The following is a 25,029-nucleotide window of genomic DNA, read 5'->3' on the forward strand; positions in this document are numbered from 1 at the left end:
ATAGATTTAAATGATTCTTTCTTGCTATTCAGCCATAGCATTTGTAGTATACGTAATTACCGGGAACTGCAGAATATCTACACTGCAAAATTATCTACACTTATAAATTGATTCTTCTTTTAGTGAAGCGTTGTATTACCAGAAGTTAGGGATTTGGTGATTAATTCTCGTTAACATTGTGATTTTTTTTAAAGAGATTTTTGTATAAACATTGAATTTTGTGAGTCTCTCTAGTTTGGACAACTATGCACGGTGCCAATATACTACATTTGATATGCTTTTCTCAAAGTTAAAAACGAACAAAACACTCTCCACAGTTTTAAGTTTTATTTTTTTTGATTGTACTAAAAACTTTTGTTTAATTTTTTTTATGAAAGATTATTGGTAAACGAAATGATTAATGTAAAATTATAATATTTTAGGCTGAAACAGCTGCAAATAGAATTTGTAAGGTACTTAAAGTCAACCAAGAAAATGAACGTTTAATGGAAGAATATGAACGATTAGCTAGTGATGTAAGTATTTATCATTTTTTAATTTAATCTATTAGATGTTTTTGATTATTAGGGGCTCTATATGAGGTACAAGTTAATAATAATACACAAATTTGATCTTAGAATTAAAGCGAATTTTAAATTTTATTTCAAACACAATAATAGTCTTTACACTATCAAAATATTAATTGTTAAAAATTAGCTTTTAGAATGGATCAGACGTACAATGCCATGGCTTGCATCGCGACAAACAGACAATTCTTTGGCTGGAGTACAGAAAAAACTCGAAGAATATCGTACATACAGACGTAAACATAAACCACCACGTGTTGAACAAAAGGCCAAACTTGAAACAAATTTCAATACCCTCCAAACAAAATTACGTTTATCAAATCGACCAGCTTACATGCCAACTGAAGGAAAAATGGTTACCGTAAGTAGATACTTTTATTTATCCTTAAACATATTTTGTAAAAAATTATGTAAATTTTAGGACATTGCTAATGCATGGAAAGGTTTAGAAACTGCTGAAAAATCATTTGAAGAATGGTTATTAAGTGAAATGATGCGGTTAGAACGTCTCGAACATCTTGCTCAAAAATTCAAACACAAAGCCGATATTCACGAAGGATGGACTCATGGCAAAGAAGAAAAATTACAAAGTCAAGATTTCAGACAATGTAAATTGAATGATTTGAAAGCACTTAAAAAGAAGCACGAGGCTTTCGAATCCGATCTGGCTGCACATCAAGATCGTGTTGAACAAATTGCTGCTATTGCACAAGAATTAAAGTAAATATAATCATTTATTTAATATCTTCTAAAGTAGAAAACTATTATTTCTTATTAATTTCTTCAGAGTTTGTATTTTGATAAATACGAATTTGAATATACAGACAGACACATATTTTATATTATCATGTACAAAGACCAAAAATGAATGCCGAATTTAAATTTACAATAGAAACTTTTTGAAAAAGAATATGATATCTTATGATAAAGTGAATTATGAATAGTAAATTTTCCAAAATTTTTCGTACAATAAAAATATGTTATTTATTAGGTTAGATTAAGTTGAAAGTCAACGTTCGGCAATACGGACGCTCACTCGGAGGCGTGAGGCCCATTGTTTTGCCACCTTTTTGATATACCATGCAATACATGCCCTTAACAAACTATTTAAGTTAATTTTTGTTGTGTAGGTGCGAATCAAGCCCTCTAACCTTAGAATCCGGCGTACGGTAGCTTATTCGCTTTAACAAAAATCCTCGGGAGGATCGTTAGTTTTCGCGCGATTTTTCTTTTTAAGCGAAACCTTTCAAACTACGCTAGTTTTATGTTTCATATAACAATATTATAAATCGATAAATACACTTTTCCAGAGTCTGAAGATTTAATTAAAGTTTATAAAGTTTATTTTGACTATTGCTCGAATCGTGATGATATAAACTAAAATATGTTAATCTATTATAGATCGTGATGAAATAAAATAAAAATTTTTTTTTCAGCACTTTGGAATACCATGACAGTGTTAGCGTGAATGCAAGATGCCAACGTATTTGTGATCAATGGGACAGACTTGGTGCTTTAACACAACGAAGACGTCAAGTAATGTATTTTATACATTTTTTTATTAGAATTTTAATTATATTTACTAATTATTCTATAATTATTTTAGGCATTGGATGATGCTGAAAGAATTTTGGAAAAGATTGACATATTACATTTAGAGTTCGCAAAACGTGCTGCACCATTCAACAATTGGTTAGATGGTACACGCGAAGATCTTGTTGATATGTTTATCGTTCACACGGTATGTTTTTTTGAATTATTTAATAATCCATGCAGTATTTTAAAAGGTAACAACTTGCTTTTTGGCCACTTTATTTTTATTACAAAATTAATTATATAGATAGCTGGAAGTTCTTGGAAGAAGTTTGTTTAAACGTTATTCAGAGCTAATTTTCGCTTCTGATTGGTATTTTTCTTGTAAAATCGAAAAATCATTTTTTACTCCTCAAACAATCACTTTCAAAACTCTATAACTTATTAAGTATTCAAAATTAGAGAAAAATCACTATGCCGGTTTTTCACTAAACGTACAAACAAAAACAAAACGCAACAAGTTTTTGAAGACTGGCAATGTAATAGCCATTATAGTTTCAGTTTTGTTTTTCAGGTTTTAAAAAATATAAATACAACTCAACTGTCCGTTTCAGGTTTTAAAAAATATAAATAAACTCAACTGTCCGTTTAGCGAAAAACCGGCATTAGTCATTTTCCCATAAAACCAATATTTATAGAAATAATTGAGTTTACTCGTAAAATTAAAGATTGACTTTATGAATTTTTATTAAAAAATTTTTGTAATATATTCAAAATATGTACCTATTTCTGACTTTTTATATTTTGTATCTGCAAACTTTTTGTCCAAACTTCTGTTGATTTTTGTTCTAATTATTTTATGCCTTTATTTTTAGGTAGAAGAAATTCAAGGCCTTATTGATGCTCATGCACACTTCAAAGCAACATTAGGTGAAGCTGATAAGGAATATCAAAGTATAATTGGTCTTGTACGAGAAGTTGAATCGATCGTTAAACAACATCAAGTACCTGGTGGCTTAGAGAATCCGTACACAACCTTAATTGCTAATGTAAGTGAACACAAAATTTATTTTGTAATATTAAATTATATATAAATTTTAATTGAAATTTTTAGGACTTAACATCTAAATGGGTTGATGTCAGGCAACTTGTTCCACAACGTGATGCAACTTTACAAGCTGAATTACGAAAACAGCAGAGTATCCTTTTCATATTTTTATTATATTATAGATGACAAAAGATAATTATGGGTCGGTTAGATATAAATAACGTGACTTTAAACCAATCACTGATTAATAATCTAGTTTTGGCAGTGACTAGACACAAATAAGCACGTTATATGCATCTACAAATTTGAATGTAAAATTACAGTACTTGGTACAATACAGAAATTAGAATTAGACATCACGATTATTTCAGGTACTCCCACAATGAGTATGAACATGAAAAAAGGGACTCACCTTCTCATTCAGCCCATGGCTTTTGTTATGAGTAGAGCTATTAACCTAATTGGATTAGACCCTCTTTGATGGTCTATCCTATTGAAATCTATCGATTTAAAAACTTTTTTTGTTCTTGACCCGCTTCAAGTGATCCAAGAAATATTGGCTAGGAATATGAATCAGGCATTTTTTAAGCATCACACTGGGCCTTATAAGTGTGTCACATCCGGATAGCTTCCGTAGCTAAGCCTTGTACAATACCTTTTTTAAAATTATTTTGCGATTACTAGTATTGTTCATTGTTTTCTAGGATTTACCCATGTATTATTATATTACTATTTGTTCTGTGAAAATTTGAATTAAAAAATTTTTCTTAATAAAATAATAAAGACAATGAAATGCTTCGTCGTCAATTTGCCGAAAAAGCAAATGCAGTTGGTCCATGGATGGAACGTCAATTAGATGCTGTTACCGCTGTTGGAATGGGTGTAGCCGGTGGTACTTTAGAAGATCAATTACGCCGCTTACGTGAATACGAACATGCTGTTTACGCATACAAACCACATATCGAAGAATTAGAAAAGATCCATCAAGCCATTCAAGAGGGCATGATCTTCGAAAACAGATACACACAATATACAATGGAAACATTACGAGTTGGCTGGGAACAATTATTAACATCAATAAACCGTAATATTAATGAAGTTGAGAATCAAATATTAACACGTGACTCAAAGGGTATTACACAAGAACAATTAAGTGAATTTAGATCATCATTCAATCACTTCGATAAGAATCGTACTGGGCGCTTGGCACCTGAAGAATTCAAATCATGTTTAGTATCATTAGGGTATTCAATTGGCAAAGATCGTCAAGGTGATATTGATTTCCAAAGAATTTTGGCAGTTGTTGATCCAAATAATAGTGGCTATGTCCACTTTGATGCATTCTTGGACTTCATGACCAGAGAAAGTACTGACACTGATACTGCTGAACAAGTTATAGATAGCTTCCGTATTCTTGCCGCTGATAAGGTAAACATTTATTTTTATTTGAAGTAATTTTTATAAACGAAGTATGACATTTATGACAAACAAGATGTTGAATAAAGCTTACTGATTCAAACGCGTCTTTAAGTTATAAGATATTAACTTAAATTTATGTTTTCAGCCTTACATTTTGCCTGATGAATTAAGAAGAGAATTACCACCTGATCAAGCTGAATATTGTATTCAACGAATGCCACCATATAAAGGACCAAATGCTGTACCTGGTGCTTTAGATTACATGTCATTCTCTACCGCACTTTATGGAGAATCCGATTTATAAACAATAACAACAAGGGAAAATTTCATTTCATTCACACATGTTTAAATGGTAAGATTCAAATTTTTGTTCATAGCGTATTCTGTTAATGTTCTTTGCAAAAAATTGTAGTTACTCAATTGTAGTTACTCAATTTTTTGTTGGAGTTTTTTTGAAAAACATCGTGACCTTCGTTTTTGATTTATGTGTGGTAATCAGATCTCTCTAATGATCGACGTCTGAGGAACCTTAAAGAAAGTACCTATATTTGACAAAGCACAAATTTTATTTGATAATTTTGTTTTCAGCTTTGGAAAATTCATCACTGCGGAAAATCCGATCCGCAGCCAACAACATCCGATGAAAACAAAACTAGATAAACATTATTATTTTATAAAAAAGTACAATAATTAGTTCAAAACTTTTCCTGGCCATTAATTTATTTACAACTAAGGACTAATTTCATTAAAATTTGAAACACAATTAAATTATACTAAATATTAATTTAAAACAAAAATTATTGTATTAAAATAATATATAATATTTATGAAAACCAATTAATTATTTAAGAATAAAATTGACGATGTATAAAATATGATTCGATTATAAGAGGTATGTTTTGTTTTTTTCTTAAATTTGTTGGGAATTTTGGAGAGTAGCAAATTTTTTAAATAAAATTTTGATTATTTTGTAAACGGCCTAAATATTTTTGGAGGTACTTTGAAGTTAATTATTTTAGATAATAGCTTAGATATTATAAAATTGTATGCATTAGAAGCATCTTCTTAATATTATAAGTGAACACTTTTCCATCGAATTATAGAATAATACTTTAATAATTTTGTAAATCTATAAAGAAAATTGAAAAGAGATGAGACTTTTCCGTGTTTTCATTCTGAAAAGTACATAAACTAAATATGCATAAGGTAAGATCTAGAGTAAATTTATTATTTTTTATATGTATCTCTAGATATACATTTATAAAAATAATTTTTACTAAATTATATATTGTATTAAGATTGTAATATGCAATAAGAAACTGACTTATGAAATTAATAAATTAGATAAAATTAAGATTAGCAAGTTTTTATTATATCAAGGTCTATTTACTCAGTAATAGATTTCAAACTACCTATTAAATATTTTAAAAATAATAATTTTCAAAATTTTAATTAAAGTTTGCTTTAAGTTTGGATTTTGTTTAATAAGATCTCGTGAACTTCTAGAATCACTCTCTCTAAAATCACTCTCTCTCTTTTTTAAAATTAACTCTATCTTGAACAAATTTATGTCTTCCATCAATTTAATCCGTACTTTCTTCTAATATAAGCCGTGGAATATTATTTCAATATTGATGGATATGACCCCGTTTATGGTCAGAGCTTAATAAACAAAAAGTTAAATATTATACAATTAACAAAAATTAATACGAATAATTGGTAATTATAATCGAATTATATTCTATCAAATTTTTACAATTTTTTTAATCTCAAAATTTGTTTAATTTAAAATATTCTTTTATTGAGTATCTTCTTAAATGTTCATTGTAAATAAAATAATTTTTAATTTTTTTTTTCTGAATAAACTAATGTTGTGGCCATTGAAAATAATCTGGCTATCATGTTTATTTATTAATCCAAAATGGCTGCTTTATGATTTTTTTTAGTATACATGTGACTAAAGTTTCTAATCTCAAATTTGTGATAAAAATTTAAAAGCATAATTTTTTTTAAATTGTGAACCCTATACAGCTCGCCACAAAGATTTAAAAAAACCGCTATAGTTAAGAAAATTTTTCGTGTCCATAACATTAATTATAAATAGTATTTCTTTTTTTTTTTTTAATTACATGTGTAATATATTTCGAAAAATATTTTATAATTCCAGTTTCAAGCATGATTTTTTTATATATCGTTGGGAAAACATATCAGAATTTAAAATTATGTGCCAAATTTGTAATACAGGAAGAAAAATTTATTGAGTGTGCCATGTAAAAAAAGAAATTTTTTAATTTTTGTACAACTAAAGAAAATTGAAAATATAAATTTATTACAGCAGATATATGAGATTTTTAAAGAAATAAACATCAAAGTTAATCAGATTTATTAATGATCATACATATTTGTTGATGGTCTTGTTCATTTTTTTTTTTTTTTTTAATTCAAGGGCTTTGTTTAAAAGTTACCCGTCTCTCAATTTTATTACTTCGATTTACCTTTCTTTACTAGTCATTACACAAGACAATCTTAAAACAAATAAAACAAAAAAAAAAAGATTTATTGAACTGTTTCATATATTTGCTCTTCTGCTGTATAAGAAAGTGGTGTGCTCTATACTGTAAAATAATATCTATTATTTACTTAATCGTACAATTCCCACCGCTCTGTTTTATTTTTTCATTTCTTTTATTATCAAATTTTTATTTATTTATTACATATTTAGTTTCAAATTGAAACCTCTGTGTGAGATATACAATAAATTTATTATTTAGCGTTTTTAGAAAGTAAAAACAAAATAAAAATATACGTGAATTAATTTAAGGTCACAAATTTATTATATTTATTAAATTATTTTCAATTCGTATGTTCAATTTATATATATATTTAAAAAAACATTTTATGTGGCTTTAAAATATATTATTTTGAATTACGGCTTATTTTTTAAATAACACTTGTACAGCTTATATATGATCAGAGTGAATTATTTTAGGATTGGTTATTAAATATATTATAATATACAAAAAAAAAAACAATAATATATATTAATAATACTACCCTTATGTATACTAAAAATACCATGGAAATAATATACCTATATTCCTAAAGTTGTGTTTTTAATTTCTTATCCGAACATCTATACCCACCACAAGACAAAAATTCGAGACATCCACACACCATCAAATTCACTGATATTCATGATAAATATTTATTATAGCTAAATCCTATTACAAATTAATCAACAATAGAAAAATGGCAAACAATTTTCATCTATTGTCTTACATGTAAACATTGTGGCGAGATGTGCTACTTGGATACTAGTCATAAATTGGCAGTAGTAGTTAACGCACCTTGACTAAAACTGATTATAACTCTTTCTATTTTTTACTTCACAGTTCTTTCAAAATCGTTAGATTTTTAAAGAATTAACAGAAAAAAAACATTGGTTGTCAATAATAATTACTAATAATATTATTAATAATAATTAATAATGTTTTTTTTTTCTGTCAATTCTTTAAAAATCTAACGGTTCTGAAAAGACTGTGAAGTTAAAAAAAAATAAATTTACATGCAAATCAAATAGACCTTTTAATTTCAGTTACGATTCATTATTGTTTCGTACAGACATTAATAAGTTGGGCAAAGAGACTAGATATTTGTTATTCATTTTATCACATTCGTTTTTTAACAAACTGTCAGAAACAAAAGTTAATCGCTTTTTAAAATGAAAAGGTCTATTATGTAGATTTTTACCCTAATTCCATAGACGATGAAAAAATTCCGTAGACTTACAGAAATGTCCGTAGAGTTGAAAACACTAGCAGGAGGAGGTATCATATAGATGTGTATGGTATGAAATCTAATGCTAGTCCCACTTAGCATTGGTAAATGCAAAACATTTATGCAATTTTGCTTGTTAGTTCAGCAATTATGAGAAATCGCTAAACGTTTTTCAGCTGTCTGCATAACGGAACTGCTTCTTTAACAACTAATGGTTATGTAAAACATTTGAGTCCGCAATCCATCTGCGACAAATATAACAGAACATATATACTTAATTTAAAAATAAACCGCCACAAACCTTCGCCACTTTTGCATTAGTATACAAGTTGGCTAGGCATGCACAAGTAAAAAAAAAAACCCTAAAATTTGATGGTAATTTATTTAAACAAAAAACTTCAATGCAAATTTTCCTACTTTCACTATATATATAGCTTAGCATACTATTTTCAAATTTTTTCCATTCCAATGCACGTAAAACCGTTCACTGATGCATGATGGTTCGTGAATTATAGCCAATAAGTATCTTCTTCGGAATAACAAAGAATAAGTACTTGTATTGTTTCCTACCACTATACGAACCCATTGTTAGTTTGTGATTGTATAAATTAGTCGTTTGATGGTGATAGGTAATTTTTTTTAAATATAAATTGTCATCAAACCATTAACTTATTCTGTCAAACACTATCCAACGATTGCAATATATACAAAATAGATTATCGATAATAAATTTCAGTTTTCAGTTATTCAAATTATGCTTCAAATTCTTGGCATATGGTAGTATCATTTGAATATATAAAATAAAGCAAAATTTACATAATGAGTAATATCTATTTGGAAAATTATTTTTCTATGCGACAGCCGGAGGATTAAAAAAGAACTACGAAAGCAGACACAAACTGGATCTAAGCAGGTGTTTAATAAATAGATGGGTATTCAGGAATCATAGTAATTTGTAACAAAACTGTTCAAATGTATAAATGAACTTAGTTTTCATTCATAGCCTCCATATGATCACTCTACTCTACGGCCGCCGCTAAGAGGGGTATATGTTTGTATTACAAACATATTTTATCAGACACCGACTCAGTTGCTTAGAAGTAAAAATTTTTTTAGTTTTACTGACTAACTTTTACTTGGGTTATGTCTGACCTGAAACATCCCTTCGTTATAATGTTATAAATTACTTATTGCAAACATTCCTGTTATTTAATTGGAACTTTGTAAATACTAATACTAAATAGTGCTGTAAAATTCACTATTTCAATGCTATTATTTTCTTATTTACCAATTTTTAACAAATGATCAACAATTCTTGTTTAGATTGTAATAAAGTGTGTTCTTATTCATAAATTACAGTTTAAAACATTACTAAATTAAAAATTGAGTGCAAGAACATACCATATAAATTCTGTTAATCGTGGTCAATGACTATGTGTGAGTTATATATCTATGTATGACACGAACATCGATGCATAAGGTTGTGAGCGAATAGTGTTAATTCTTATATATTAAATATAGTAGATATAATTCTTTGGACGCTCTCTTTGACGCCATTATTGGTGTTGTAATAGATCGTTCTACATCTCCGCTAGAATATTCTATCTTCAACATAGCAAGTTTGTTAAATAATATATTTCAAACGTTTAATAAAATATTTTAAGTGTACCAAGAATAATTAATTAAGAATTTCGTGTGGAAATTTTTAAATAAAGGTAAGTTAAATTTTTTTTAAGTATTCAAGTTCTAATTTTATAGATTTTTCCAGTATTCAACTTAGAATATTACTTTCCGTTTTTAGTACTTTATTATCAATATTACTATTAAGTTATTTAAATTTTTTTTACATTTGGGTAAAAATTATTGACGTTAATAATTAAATATATCAAACTAATTAACTCTAAAGTAACAAAATCTGGAATTGTAATAGCCGGTTTGCTATTTTAGATCAGATCCGGCGACTTTTTATAGTTTTATCTTTCTAAAAAATGTTATCTCTAATCGATAAACATAGCATAGCATCCATTACCGTGCTATTGTTACATGGACATTTCAAGACGTCAATTCAAAATGGCGTTTTACTTATGCCTACGTATTCTATTTTTTTTATGAACAAATCATCTTCGATAACATTCAAATTGAGTGTTTGGTTGGAACATTTATCTTAAAATTAATTCAGGTATTGATTTAGATTGATAAACGTTTAATTTTTCTTTATTGATTTGCTGATTAACAGTTAATATAGACAAAAACGTTTCAGCCATGTAATTCGAAACAATTACCAATATTGAATTTAATGTTTGTTTTATTTATTTCATTCAAAAGTGTAAATAGGTTTTTAATAAATTATCAATTTTTTGAGAGATAATAATGTATGCAATTCTGGATAATGGCAGGATTATTTTGTAGTATCGACGTAAAATAAATGGTAATAACTTCTGCGACAAATCTTCAATACTAGAAGATGTAATAACTGCATGTCTACGCTTCGTAATGCGTTAATTTATGAACATTGGTAAAATTGTGCATAAAATAGGCTTTCGAAATAATATCTTATATTATTGGTATCTATATAGTAAAAATCAATTTCGTCAAATTCAATGACCTTGTTTATGGTGTTGTCTCGAGATCAATGTCCTGATGAATTTATGAAATACATATTCTTATTTGTCTATGATTGAAATGGATGTATAATTATATATTAAAATCATAACATGAATATTTATAAAAATTTTTGAGGCATATGATGTGAGTCAACTAATTAGACTATATACCCGTGGACAAGTTGGATTTTATGGATGCAATATTTCCAGATTTTTCCAAGATGGTCCTTGAGTGTGTTTTGCCAACCAAAAGTTAGACAAAAAACTTTTAACTGAAAAAATACATAGATTTTTTTTAAATGAAACAATTTAAGGGTGATCCGGGATGTATTTAAAATTAAGTTACAATTTTTGTTTGTTTATTAAGACACTTTTACGTTTATTATCATGATAATCTAAAAACATTAATAAGATGAAAAAGAGAATATTAATTTTTTAAAAGAGTTTCAAATCGCTGAACAAAATTATTGATTATTTTAAAACAACAAAAAATAATTGTCTTTTCGTAATTTTAGCCGCTTCTGTTAGTAGTTAGTATCAACTTATACGTTCTTTTAACGTACTCCTGAAATAAATATATTTAAATTATTCTTCAAATGCCTATATTTTGGATTTCAACCATAAATTTTTGTTTACTAAATAACTGAAATATTTCTTGTCTTAATTTTTTCTCTATTTCTGAAACAAGAAAAAAGTTCTTTCTAAATAAATTGCCCTTACATATCATTCTTTAGACGAAGGAGTGATGACGAGTGGTGTCATGGTAAAATGTTTTTTTTTTTTGTATCCGATACTGTTACAAGTTTTGTTTGTGATAAACGATTATATTTTAATGGATAGAATCCAATAATATACTGAAATAGTACCTAAATAATACATTTAAAAAAAAAGTAATTCTGATTCGAAACGCCTGTTTCCGGAGCATCATTTCTAATGAAAGAAGCTTGAATTTAAAAAAATAATAATAATCTGAAACTCCTATTTCCGGGTGGAGCACCTTTTCTAATAAAAAATGCTTTAATTTTTTTTAAATAATAACTGATTCAGCTTTAAAATGTATATTAGCCATTTTCTTGCCAATCAAAAGAAAAAGCGCTAATTATCATTTCCAATTACTTCTTAATAAATCAATTAAAGCTGTTTAACAGCTTTTTTTAGAAACTATAATTTAAAGAACACGAATATTCGCTTCTTTTTTTTTTATTGCGGTGTGCCTAGTTGGAAAGTGCTTAATATTTTGCTAAACCAATTTTGAAAAATTTTTCGTATGGTTCATTTTGAGTGAGTTTTTAAGTGAAAAAGATTATTTCAGTCAATGGGTGTTACCACATATTTACTCACAAAATATGTTACAAATTTTGGAAACTTACTAAAAATGTATGACAGGCAGATGGCTTAAACAAAATGTAACTGAAGTTTCAACTAGTTATTAACTGAAAATTATATAAAAAAAAAAGTAGGCCGCCGTCCACTTTTTTGGCTAAAAAATGATTCTTTATAATGTACTGAATAAAAAAGTATAAGGCCATTTTAGAATTCAAGGAAAGGAACACCCCCTCAGGGGACATGTAACTTATTCACTTCGGCCGTCCACCGATTTTTTCAAAAAATGATTCCTTATAATGTACTGAATAAAAAAGTATAAGGTCATTTTAGAATTCAAGGAAAGGAACACCCCCCCAGGGGACTTTGAAAATTTTTTACATATACATAAAAGTGACCCTTATTCACTTCGGCCGTCCACCGATTTTCTCAAAAAATGATTCCTTATAATGTACTGATGAAAAAGTATAAGGTCATTTTAGAATTCAAGGAAAGGAACACCCCCCCCCCCAGGGGACTTTGAAAATTTTGTACATATACATAACTGACCCTTATTCACTTCGGCCGTCCACCGATTTTCTCAAAAAATGATTCCTTATAATGTACTGATGAAAAAGTATAAGGTCATTTTAAAATTCAAGGAAAGGAACACCCCCCCAGGGGACTTTGAAAATTTTGTACATATACATAAAACTGACCCTTATTCACTTCGGCCGTCCACCGATTTTCTCAAAAAATGATTCCTAATAATGTACTGATGAAAAAGTATAAGGTCATTTTAAAATTCAAGGAAAGGAACACCCCCTCAGGGCACTTTGAAAATTTTTTACATATACATAAAACTGACCCTTATTCACTTCGGCCGTCCACCGATTTTCTCAAAAAATGATTCCTTATAATGTACTGAATAAAAAAGTATAGGTCATTTTAGAATTCAAGGAAAGGAACACCCCCTCAGGGCACATTGAAAATTTTTTACATATACATAAAACTGACCCTTATTCACTTCGGCCGTCCACCGATTTTCTCAAAAAATGATTCCTAATAATGTACTGATGAAAAAGTATAAGGTCATTTTAAAATTCAAGGAAAGGAACACTCCCTCAGGGCACTTTGAAAATTTTTTACATATACATAAAACTGACCCTTATTCACTTCGGCCGTCCACCGATTTTCTCAAAAAATGATTCCTTATAATGTACTGAATAAAAAAGTATAGATCATTTTAGAATTCAAGGAAAGGAACACCCCCTCAGGGCACATTGAAAATTTTTTACATATACATAAAACTGACCCTTATTCCCTTCGGCCGTCCACCGATTTTCTCAAAAAATGATTCCTAATAATGTACTGATGAAAAAGTATAAGGTCATTTTAAAATTCAAGGAAAGGAACACTCCCTCAGGGCACTTTGAAAATTTTTTACATATACATAAAACTGACCCTTATTCACTTCGGCCGTCCACCGATTTTCTCAAAAAATGATTCCTTATAATGTACTGATGAAAAAGTATAAGGTCATTTTAAAATTCAAGGAAAGGAACACCCCCCCAGGGGACTTTGAAAATTTTGTACATATACATAAAACTGACCCTTATTCACTTCGGCCGTCCACCGATTTTCTCAAAAAATGATTCCTAATAATGTACTGATGAAAAAGTATAAGGTCATTTTAAAATTCAAGGAAAGGAACACCCCCTCAGGGCACTTTGAAAATTTTTTACATATACATAAAACTGACCCTTATTCACTTCGGCCGTCCACCGATTTTCTCAAAAAATGATTCCTTATAATGTTGATAATAAGTTAGAAAATCGGTGGACGGCGGAAGTGAATAAGGGTCAGTTTCATGTATATGTAAAAAAATTTCTAAGTCCCCTGAGGGGGTGTTCCTTTCTTTGAATTCTAAAATGACCTTATACTTTTTTATTCAGTACATTATAAGGAATCATTTTTTGAAAAAATCGGTGGACGGCGGAGATCATTATTCAGTTATGTATAGGTAGAAAATTTTCTAAGTCCCCTGAGGGGGTGTTCCTTTCTTTGAATTCTAAAATGACCTTATACTTTTTTATTCAGTACATTATAAGGAATCATTTTTTGAAAAAATCGGTGGACGGCGGAGATCATTATTCAGTTATGTATATGTAAAAAATTTTCTAAGTCCCCTGAGGGGGTGTTCCTTTCCTTGAATTCTAAAATGACCTTATACTTTTTTATTCAGTACATTATAAGGAATCATTTTTTGAAAAAATCGGTGGACGGCGGAGATCATTATTCAGTTATGTATATGTAGAAAATTTTCTAAGTCCCCTGAGGGGGTGTTCCTTTCTTTGAATTCTAAAATGACCTTATACTTTTTTATTCAGTACATTATAAGGAATCATTTTTTGAAAAAATCGGTGGACGGCGGAGATCATTATTCAGTTATGTATATGTAAAAAATTTTCTAAGTCCCCTGAGGGGGTGTTCCTTTCCTTGAATTCTAAAATGACCTTATACTTTTTTATTCAGTACATTATAAAGAATCATTTTTTAGCCAAAAAAGTGGACGGCGGCCTACTTTTTTTTTTTATAATTTTCAGTTAATAACTAGTTGAAACTTCAGTTACATTAAACAAACAACTTAACGTTGAACTTTAAATACTTGTTTCATATACGAGACATACATTTTCTTCTGGAAAAACCTTGACAAGTCATGGGATGTTGAATAATTTTGGTTTTTTCATAGAAACTCATGAATATTTAAAAAAAAAATTTAATCATAATATATATTTAATGTCAGTTAACGTATCATATATCGATCGCTGACTTTTGTTACACTCTGAATTTTGTCTAGTTAGCTCATTTTAATATCAATATCTTATTTTTTTACCTTCATTCCTGTATGACCATTTTGCCAATTCCAACAGAATTCGTAGCGTTTTTTTCTTGAAAATAAAAACTTATACTTAAAACATTTTTCTATCAAAAATATTAATACAAAGCTCAATAATAAACGCCATTAAAATAGGCTAAATTTTTTAGCCCATTTTTCCCTTTACTAGTAGGACATTTTTAATCATTTCTGTAATTTGTGACGTTAGCCGAAAGTAATATAATAAGGTTTTATAATTATGACATTTATCATTGAAGATACTTTTATTTTGATGAACATTAAATTAAGGGAACAAAATTTATTTTAATATCTATGTCTGAATTGATTGATGATTTTTTTTCTGTATTTCTTATAAACTGAAAAGTTATTACAAAACATCATATATAGGTTATTGAAGAGACGAAGTGTACATTTTTACTATATAATTACCTTGTGCTAGGCAAATAGAATTCTTCAATTTTATATATATCATATCCTGATACATTAAATCTACAAAGGCTGCTTCCTTTTCCATAAATATAAGAAAATCTATTAATATTATTAACTTGATCTTTTTCAAGTGTCAGAATAAAAATACTTATTAACCCCCGCCCCCTATCAAAAAAAAGATATAAGTTTGATTGCTATGTGTGTCTGTCTGTCTGTGGCATCGTAGCGCCTAAATGGATGAACCGATTTTTATTTTTTTTTGTTTCGTTTGAATGGTAATTTAATGCAGAGTGTTCTCAGCTATATTTCAAGTACGAGTTCAGGGTTCCGTACCCAGAACAACTAAAACATAGGCGATGATCCTCAAAATCGGTTCAGTTTGGAGAAGCCTCTAAGAAAAAAGGTAATTTAATGAAGAGTATTCTTTAGATATGTTTTAAGTGCGAGTTTAGAGTTCTGTACCCGATAAATTTATCGGGGAATTTTTAAATATTGTAAATTTCACATGTTTTAAATAATGAAAATCAGATCCGAATTAGAAATGTGACGCCGGTGGACAGGTTAAATTGCCTTCCACTATCCAGGGGACCCCTTTCAAATAAATTTTTCCAACCATTTATTGATATTAAATTTTAAGAAAAACCAAAGAGTAATATTATTTGGTATATATTTAAAAAGTCCAACTAAGGTTCTAACACATGAGTCAGTCGAAAGAAATAGAACTGATTTTATTGAAATTACTAACCGTTTACTAACTTATTGGTGGTGATGCTTCTTCGTATACGTGGAGACTCTAAAAATGTCAGAAGTGATAAAATCGATGTTTTTTTTTTGTGACCCTAGTAGTGCACACAACATCATTCTAAAATTTGTATGCAAGGATTTAATCTCAATATTAGGATATGATATGATATATAAATGATAATTACAATAATTTTATTAAAAAAAAAATTAAATTCCACTGATGGTAAATAAACAATTAATTCTGCTGATGACAGGTAAATAACAAATACTATCGTTGGACGATATTTTCCAAATATTGATTTATGATAAAGATAATTCGTAAAATAAAATTAGCTATAAAGTTTCTTAAAACATGATTTTTTTACAATATTTTTGCATATTATAAAAATTAATTTATATTTCTCGTCAATTTTCTTAACGATGAATTTTGCCATTATCAATAGTATAATTATAAGGGTATAATTGAAGTCTAGATTCTTGTACCAGGATATTTATGTGAATAACTTTCTCGAATGAAAGGATTTATAACAAACATTATTATTCGCTTTCGATTTTTTAATTAGAGGATTACTATTAAAAAACTACCTCTCTGTTAATGATTTGGCTCCATCAATCATGTCTTTTTAAAAAATATATATATAAAATTTTCAATGTATACAAGGTTTTGGATTGTTGACAGTTTTGCAAAGCAAAAAAATTTGGTGTTTACTCATTTCAATATTGACTATTGTCTTTTTTTTTTTTTATAAAAGCAAATAAAAAAAAAACATATATATAACCTGGAATTTTAAGGAATTATTATTTCGAATTAATATACGAACGATTTCTATTCATAATGAATTTTGATACAGATTTTTTTTAAGGGACATTTTAAAGGTATGATGTACTGAAACAAAAAAAATTACGAATAAAAGAAAATTTCTTGAATTATTGAAACCAATATGTTTAAGGAGTGCATGAAATGCATACCCTTATGATGGACACAAAATTCACATGCTATGGCAATGTAAACACTTTATGATGCTTTTGTTTTCAGTGTTGATATATTTCACAATGTTGATATATCTTGACTGGTGGTTTGCTGAAAGACATAAATAAACTAATTAGAATGTTGTATTGACAAATGGTTTTATTGTAAACATACAGATTTGGCATAATCATCCTGTATCCACTTTTGAATTGATTTTGTCAAATGCGATACACTGAAATATATTTCGAAGAACACACTATGTTTAAGTCTTATCCTTAATAAGATTTGCTTCGTGTTGAATATCGCAGAAGAGACAAGACAGATGGTATTTGATAGAATTATAAGAGCATTTGTTTTAAAATTTAATACTTTACGTTTTTGACATAAAAAATCATTTATATTTTGAAATTTGTTCTTGTGGAATCTATGCAGAAAATAATTAATATATTTAAAAAAAAAGAAAATGTTTCTTTATGAATGTTATTAATTTTTTCTTTCTATTATTTTATCTACCAATCGTTGATAATTTTTATTCACTTACTTCGATAAATAAAAATCCAACGATCTTTTTTATTCGCAAATTGAATCTGATAACTGTTTTTAAAAGAATTGTTGGAGTAAGAATTTTTTTATGTTTTAAAAAGAGATCGGCAGGCTTTTGAAACAACGCAAATCTTTGTAAATTGTATTCGCTCATGTAAAACTTAAAATGATTCTTTTTTTGTTTCGGGTAGATGTCAATCAAGTAAAGACATATCACACATCTCCTATCTTTGTCAAAAAGCGCTGTTTGATAAAGGTAAAATATATTAGATTTTCTTTAGTTGATTGAACAGTTGTCCGAAACAAAAGCACATTGGTGAAAAGTTATATAAAGGTGGAATTTTTAAATTTGCAATAATATTTCCTGAACATATAATTCAGTTACAGTAAAAAATATAAGAGAAACAAAAAAATTAGCTCTTAGGTTTCGATGTGGGAAAGAGTTGATGTTTTCAATATTATCAAGCTTATTAACGTTCACATTCGCTGTTTTCGATACATAATTTGTATAAAGATGTGTGAAGTTCTTTCTAGGATCCTTTTTCCAAATAGCAAAAACAACACTCATCAAGATAAATGATACACTGTCATTTCAAAGACCTTTCCAACGCTATTAATTTAATTAGAATCGGATAAATGAATGTGCGGATATCAAAAAATTATTACTTTTTTATTTTTGTCATTTGATTACAGAATTTAGTACACATTTTTGTGCTAATTTATTAAGGAAATCTTGACCGTTTCCCTGTGAAATTAAAAAAAACGGTTATTAGGTATGTCTGGGATGGCTTTTAAGAGAATCAGAAACCTTTAAAATTGAGGGATTACATAAAAAAAATTGGAGGATTATCTCAATCCCTGTCTAATCTTAAGAAGGGCAAAAATATTTCATCTAAATTTTCTTTAAGAGTATGTTTTTTATCTGATATTCAAGAATTAATTAACAATATTTTAGTTTCTTTGTCTCTGATATATTAAAAACAAATTTTTATATTAAAACACATTTGAAAAACATTTTACAGTGAGCATAGAATCGAACTAACATTATGTATGAGTCGATTACATTAATAGATACTTTTGAAAACAACAATAATCTAATGCCTAAAATTTTTATCGAATTAAGAGAAAAATAAAGTAAATATTTTAATGATGATATATTTTATTTTGGTGAAGAAAAGCAAGTGTATTTTTTAAGCGACTTTTACAATTTTATGGTTGTGACTAATAAATAATAAAACTTAACTAAGTGTGAATATGAAATTAAATTTGAAAAAAACAGTTCAATAAGGGCAACAAACATAGTAATTTTGAAATGAGTAACCAAAAATAATCCAAAATCTTGTTAATTTTAATTGAAACTCAATAAATATGCTAAATATTTAAAAAAAAAAATGGAGTAAATATGATAAAATTCGTAAATTTATTAAGAAAAATTATTTTTCTTAGGCTATTTTTAAAGTAAGCACATTTTTTTCTATTTTTTTCCGTAAAGCGTACGCAATGGCTGCTCAAGAAGGTATTAAAAAAAATGATACTGCGGATCATCCAATTAAACAAGAGGTAAATACACCAGGACCTAAAGAACAAAGAGACATGAGTAAAAAACGAAGAGGGGGTGGTGGTGGCCGTTGGCATGGTGGTGGTAATAGACCTGGTGGGGGCTATAACAATCAAAATAATAGTGGCCCTAACAATAACCAAGGACCAAATAATTATAATGGAGGTAATCAAAATAGAGGCGGCGCTGGTGATATTGGTCCAGAAAATGTTGATCAAGAAATGGATGTAAAACGTGGAGGAGGTGGTGGTTTTGGGGGACCACGTAATAATCAACGATTTAACAATACTGGAGGCCCAGGTGGTGGCCCTGGCAATCGTGATCGTGAATATGAGCGTATCAATGAACGTCTTATGATGATCAGTGGTTCAACTTTAGATCTTCAACCACTTGATACAACTGAAAAGAAATTTGCAGGACGAAATCGTTTGTACATTGGTAATTTAACAAATGATATCACTGAGGATGAAATTAATGAATTGTTTAAGCCCTATGGGGAAACAAGCGAATTGTTTTTGAATAAAGAAAAAATGTTCGCTTTCATTCGTTTGGATTACCATGCAAATGCTGAACGTGCAAAGCGAGAACTTGACGGACAAATACGTAAAGGACGTCCAATTAAAATACGTTTTGCTCCAAATGCATCCAGTATCAAAGTAAAAAATTTAACACCATACGTCACAAATGAGCTTTTACACACAGCCTTCTCAGTATTTGGTGATATTGAACGTTGTGTTGTCATTGTTGATGAACGCGGTAAATCCACTTGTGAGGGTATTGTTGAATTTGCACGTAAACCAGCTGCATTGTGTGCTATTCGACGATGTACCGAAAATTGTTTCTTTTTGACATCATCCTTGAGACCAGTAATTGTCGAGGCACATGAAATAATGGATGACATCGATGGATTCTCTGAAAAAGGTATTGGAAATAAAAAATCAAATGACTGGTATCAAGCACGTGAAGTTGGACCAAGATTTGCAAGTCCAAATTCATTTGAGCATCAATACGGTACACGCTGGAAGCAATTAAATGAAATACACAAACAAAAGTTGGAAACATTAAAACGTGAACAGTTAATGGAAGAAGAGAAATTAGAAGCACAAATGGAGTATGCACGCTATGAACATGAAACTGAAATGTTACGTGAGCAATTACGCGCCCGTGAATTAGATAAAGAACGGCAAAAACGTGAATGGGAAATGAAAGAGCGTGCTGTTGAAGAAGAAAAAATACGCAGCGAAGAACAAATGCGACGTTTGCAAGAAGATATGTTATCTCGTATGAATAATCAAGAAGATGATTTCCGTCGACGACAAGAAGAGAATAGTTTATTCTTAAAAGCCCATCAATTAACTGATATGTTAGACCAACAAGAGCGATATGACACAACCGTTGTTACGGGTAATGACGGTGTTGGAATGCCTCCTGACCCTAAAGTATTTATGGATACATACGATCGCGGTAATGATCATCGTATGGATGACCGAATGGGTGGTGGGGGTATGGGTGGCGGCGGTGGACGTGGCGGCTATAACGATAATGACATAAGGGGTAATCGAGGAGGTGGTAACTGGGGTAATATCGGGGGACGTCGTGACGATTATCAAAATAAGAGACGCCGCTATTAAACATTTATATCGATTAATTAATTATTCACAAATTAAAATCAACCTTTTTATTAATAAACGAAAATGTTAATAATTTTATTTCATCAACTGAAGATGTTGTAGTCTTGACATTTTTATACAATCAAAGTGTTTTCTTCGAGAAAATCAAGAAAAATTAGGATTTATCTGATCTAGAATGTGGAAATGGCTGAATTTAACTATAATTTGATCAACATTTATGCACTTTCTATGCCGCGATTTATTACTATTTTTGCAAGTGAATTGAGACAAATTCAAAGTTAAAAATTTTCAGTATTAACTTATGACGTTACACAATTCGATTTTGTAAATATCAATTCTTAGAGCTTTTTAATACTTTGATTTTGTCTCAAATCAAATGTTAATGTGGGTTTATAGAATTATGGATTTCAATTTACGCATGAAAAATTTCTCCAATATTCATAGTTTTTTTGAGAATTTTTTCATTAATAACTATGAACCAAAATAGAATTAAGTAAACGGCCCAATCATAATTAATTAATTAGGACTTGGTATTTTTTCTTGTAACAGTCGAAACTATTAAAGTAAACTTTATGAATGGTTGACTTAATAATAACTATTGTGTATTTACTGAAATTGTAGTTTACAATAATTGGACATATTTTAAGTGTAATAAATGTGATAAATCTGAAATTTCTTAGTTAAGTCTTATAAATTTTTATTTTAAACGAGTCAATTTTTGTAAATGTTTGTTTGCAGCTCATTAAGACTTCTTGCAATTGCAATTCTACTTTTTTAAGAACACATGTTTCCATAAATAGATAAACACCGTTAAAATAAAACGTGATTCTAACCAAAAAAGGCGAACTTAAGAAGAAAAAAAAACTAAACTTTACGAAAAATCGTTCTTGAACAAGTCGTTATTCTATAATATACATTATTATTTCTTTTAAACAAGAAAACTGATCTCGGATACTTAAATCACATTGAATAGTCATCTTTGTTTTTAAAGGTCTTTATCTAATATGGAACGGGAACATAATTTTACTTTTGTTAGACTGGATTACATAAAGATAATGAAATGTACTAATAGTATCGAAGGGAAATTTGTCTTCAAAATTAAGTCTTTCTACTTACGTGACAAATAATGTTTACGTATCAAAAAACGCAAAATATTGTTTTCTGAAGTATTACTTAGTGCAATGGTGAATTTGAATGATAAATTAATTTAAAATATGAAAATTATTTAATTTTCACAAAAATAACGGAAGTATAAAAAAAGAACTGTTAATGGAAAAATTTCACAAGATAATTTAAAAAAAAATTATTTTATTTCGATTTAAACCATTTTTTAGTCTGAAGATTATCAAAATCCTTAAAACATCGTATGATAAAAAATTTCCAACAACTCCTTTCAGTTGTTGCATCATTTTAGAGGAAAATTGGGAAAATTAAAAGATGGTTAAATTAATTTATTCATTATATAGCTCATTAACCAATTTACTCGTGAAAAATGCATACTTTACATTTTATATACAAAATTAAATTTAGTTAATATTTATAGTTAAGTTATATTCGTAGTAAAATATTTTTGAGTTTATTTTTTTTATAAATGAATTCAAAAATGGTATATTTTTAATCGAATTTCATTTTTATGTAATGTGAGTAAAAAAAATAAAATTGTAAAATTAATTTTGTGTTTAGAGTCTGAAATCAATAATTTATTAAAAACACCTTTTCAAATTCTTAAAGAGTTTTAAAATGTCGCAAAATTGGACTTCTTCGGTAGCTGATCGATGATATATAGACTCACGTTCTGGAAAATCAAGATAGCTCAGAGTAATGCGAGAACGCCGGAACCTTAATTTTTATAATAGGGGGTTTGGAAAATTATCTCTTAATAGACAAAAAGTCAAGACAAATACTTGTGAGATAAATTTAGCCTTGGACTGGTAGAATTGGCGACATTGTTCTTTAGCATCACGGGGAAAAGACATTTTTCCGGGTAAATGTGCATTACTAAACATAAAATGCATGTACTAAATATTGGATCATCAGACGACTGAAGTACTTATCAAAATGTAGTACAGAATTAGATAGAAAAGATGATTAGTTGATCAAACTGATACTGATTCATATTTTGAATTGGAAGTTTTTCTGAAGAAAAATTCATTTTATTGACACTGCTTCTTCTTAAGTTCTTTTTGGTCATCATTTGTCTAATCTTTGTTCTATAGTGACAAGTAACTATCGCTATATTATAGCAACTCAAATAAGGTAACACGATATAATACATCACTCACTCACTGTATTATTACTGTACTAATTAGTTAGTGTCATTTCTGATTTGATAATTGAAAACCAAGAACTTTAAATTATCGAAGGTTTTATTTGAGTCCTATCTTAAGAGCTCGGGTATCAAAAATTATAAAGGTTTTGAGAAAAAACAATTATACCGAAAACTTCTTTAACTTTTTATCAACAATTTATTATTTTTAATATTAAATTATGTTAGACCAAAGACCAGCGATCAAATTAAGTTGAATGCATCAACTTTATTTGCGATTACGCAACAAAAAAATTTGAATTCGATAAGTAAGTTTGGCGTACATAATGAATTACTATTTATCGCGCAGAAATGTTGCAGAAAGTCGTCTATTTTTCATTTGAAGTGTTTTTTTGAAGATAGTAAATATATAACTTAAAACTTAAGGCTGTTGTCTCCGTACAATACTGTAAAAATGTTTTGGATTATACTTGGACTATAATAAGTATGTATAAACCCTACTAAACGTCAATTAGTGCGTTACTTTTAACTCTAATTTACAATGCGGAGATATTCTCGTAATAAATAAAGTGTATTCTCGTAATAAAGTCTCTCTTCAACTGTCTATACTCTTAATATAGTCGTTGTTCAAAAATAAAATTCATTAACTTGGAGTAATTATATCTCAGTAATTAAACGATCAAGAATTTCGGTTTTTTTTTTAAACTCAGAACAAATACATTGATGTTCAGTTCGAGACAACAGCCTTAAATTTTGAAAAGCTAGTTAGCTTACTATTGCAAACATTGAAGAATTTATTTGTCCCTCAACTTCCTGGCTGGATCAATAACCAATAACTGGGAATCTTATGTGTGTAATACATAGGGTTGCGGATTAAAAGTTTTATTAAATATACCAAAATTGAGAGATGCAGATTATTGGAAGAAAACTTTGAAAAGTTTTTCAAGAGTTCACTTAAGGATTTTATCAACTTATTATTATTATGATGGAATGTCAGGTATAAAGTATTTTTATGTTAAAAGTATGAATGTTTGGTACTATTAAATTTTCTTTTGCTTTTTTTGTAAAAACTGTGATCTTTAATTTTGAAACACATCATTCATTATTTACACAAATAGAAGATTAATTATTAATATCGATAAATAATTATTGTGAAAAATCAAGCGTTAACTGTTTATTAGTATGTGATAAATTAGAAGATTATTTAAAAATCGACTGATAGGTCTTTCGTTCGAGAAAGTGCCTACTTAATTGCTTACTAAAATTACTTTACTAGGTATTGGAGATGTATGATCAACATACAATATCAAACTAAAAATGATAGCAGTCGCGAAGACTTAGTCTACAATTATTACAATATATAGTGACCAGTTGCGAGTTTTGAAGCTTGAGACTGGTTTCATATATTTTGATGTAACTAGAGACCTAACACTTTACAAATTTTTCAATAACAGCGCAATATTTTATTGACAATTTCATGTATTTTCTCCGTTTTATTTTCTATTTTTGTTTTCTAAGTGTTGTTTTCGCTTAAATTTTGAAGCAGAAAATTTGGTACTTTGAAATACCTGTAGTAGTCAAGGGCGACGAATCCACGTGCCATTAATTAAGGTACGAAGGCCTGGTTTGTTGGTTTTATTTTTGAGCAAGTATTCGTAATATTAATTCACATTCAGTCAATCGATTGTGTGCTTTTATATAAATAAATCATTAAATAATCTATTAAACTGATTATGACTGA

At 28.5% G+C, this 25,029-nt stretch overlaps 2 protein-coding genes across 3 annotated transcripts in view; both read left to right on the forward strand.

The window, feature by feature from the left end:
- The window catches only part of LOC123305912 (alpha-actinin, sarcomeric), a 67,328-nt gene extending 62,098 nt beyond the window's left edge, over positions 1-5,230 (forward strand). For both annotated transcript variants that reach the window (XM_044887750.1, XM_044887749.1), the window contains exons 5-14: positions 423-515; positions 697-927; positions 988-1,286; positions 2,003-2,102; positions 2,173-2,307; positions 2,975-3,148; positions 3,214-3,298; positions 3,932-4,575; positions 4,712-4,918; positions 5,155-5,230. In XM_044887750.1, coding sequence (XP_044743685.1) covers positions 423-515; positions 697-927; positions 988-1,286; positions 2,003-2,102; positions 2,173-2,307; positions 2,975-3,148; positions 3,214-3,298; positions 3,932-4,575; positions 4,712-4,870 — 1,920 coding nt within the window. In that variant the 3' untranslated portion in view covers positions 4,871-4,918; positions 5,155-5,230. The remainder of the gene's footprint in view (positions 1-422; positions 516-696; positions 928-987; positions 1,287-2,002; positions 2,103-2,172; positions 2,308-2,974; positions 3,149-3,213; positions 3,299-3,931; positions 4,576-4,711; positions 4,919-5,154) is intronic.
- Positions 5,231-9,901: 4,671 nt separating this feature from the next.
- On the forward strand, positions 9,902-22,261 carry LOC123305275 (hrp65 protein-like). Its single transcript, XM_044886946.1, has 2 exons — positions 9,902-10,058; positions 19,326-22,261. The coding sequence occupies exon 2, from the start codon at positions 19,334-19,336 to the stop codon at positions 21,020-21,022; it is 1,689 nt and encodes a 562-aa protein (XP_044742881.1). The 5' UTR covers positions 9,902-10,058; positions 19,326-19,333; the 3' UTR covers positions 21,023-22,261.
- Positions 22,262-25,029: the final 2,768 nt, after the last annotated feature.

This window comes from Chrysoperla carnea, chromosome 1, assembly GCF_905475395.1.
Source record: "Chrysoperla carnea chromosome 1, inChrCarn1.1, whole genome shotgun sequence".
Taxonomy (NCBI): Eukaryota; Metazoa; Arthropoda; class Insecta; order Neuroptera; family Chrysopidae; genus Chrysoperla; species Chrysoperla carnea.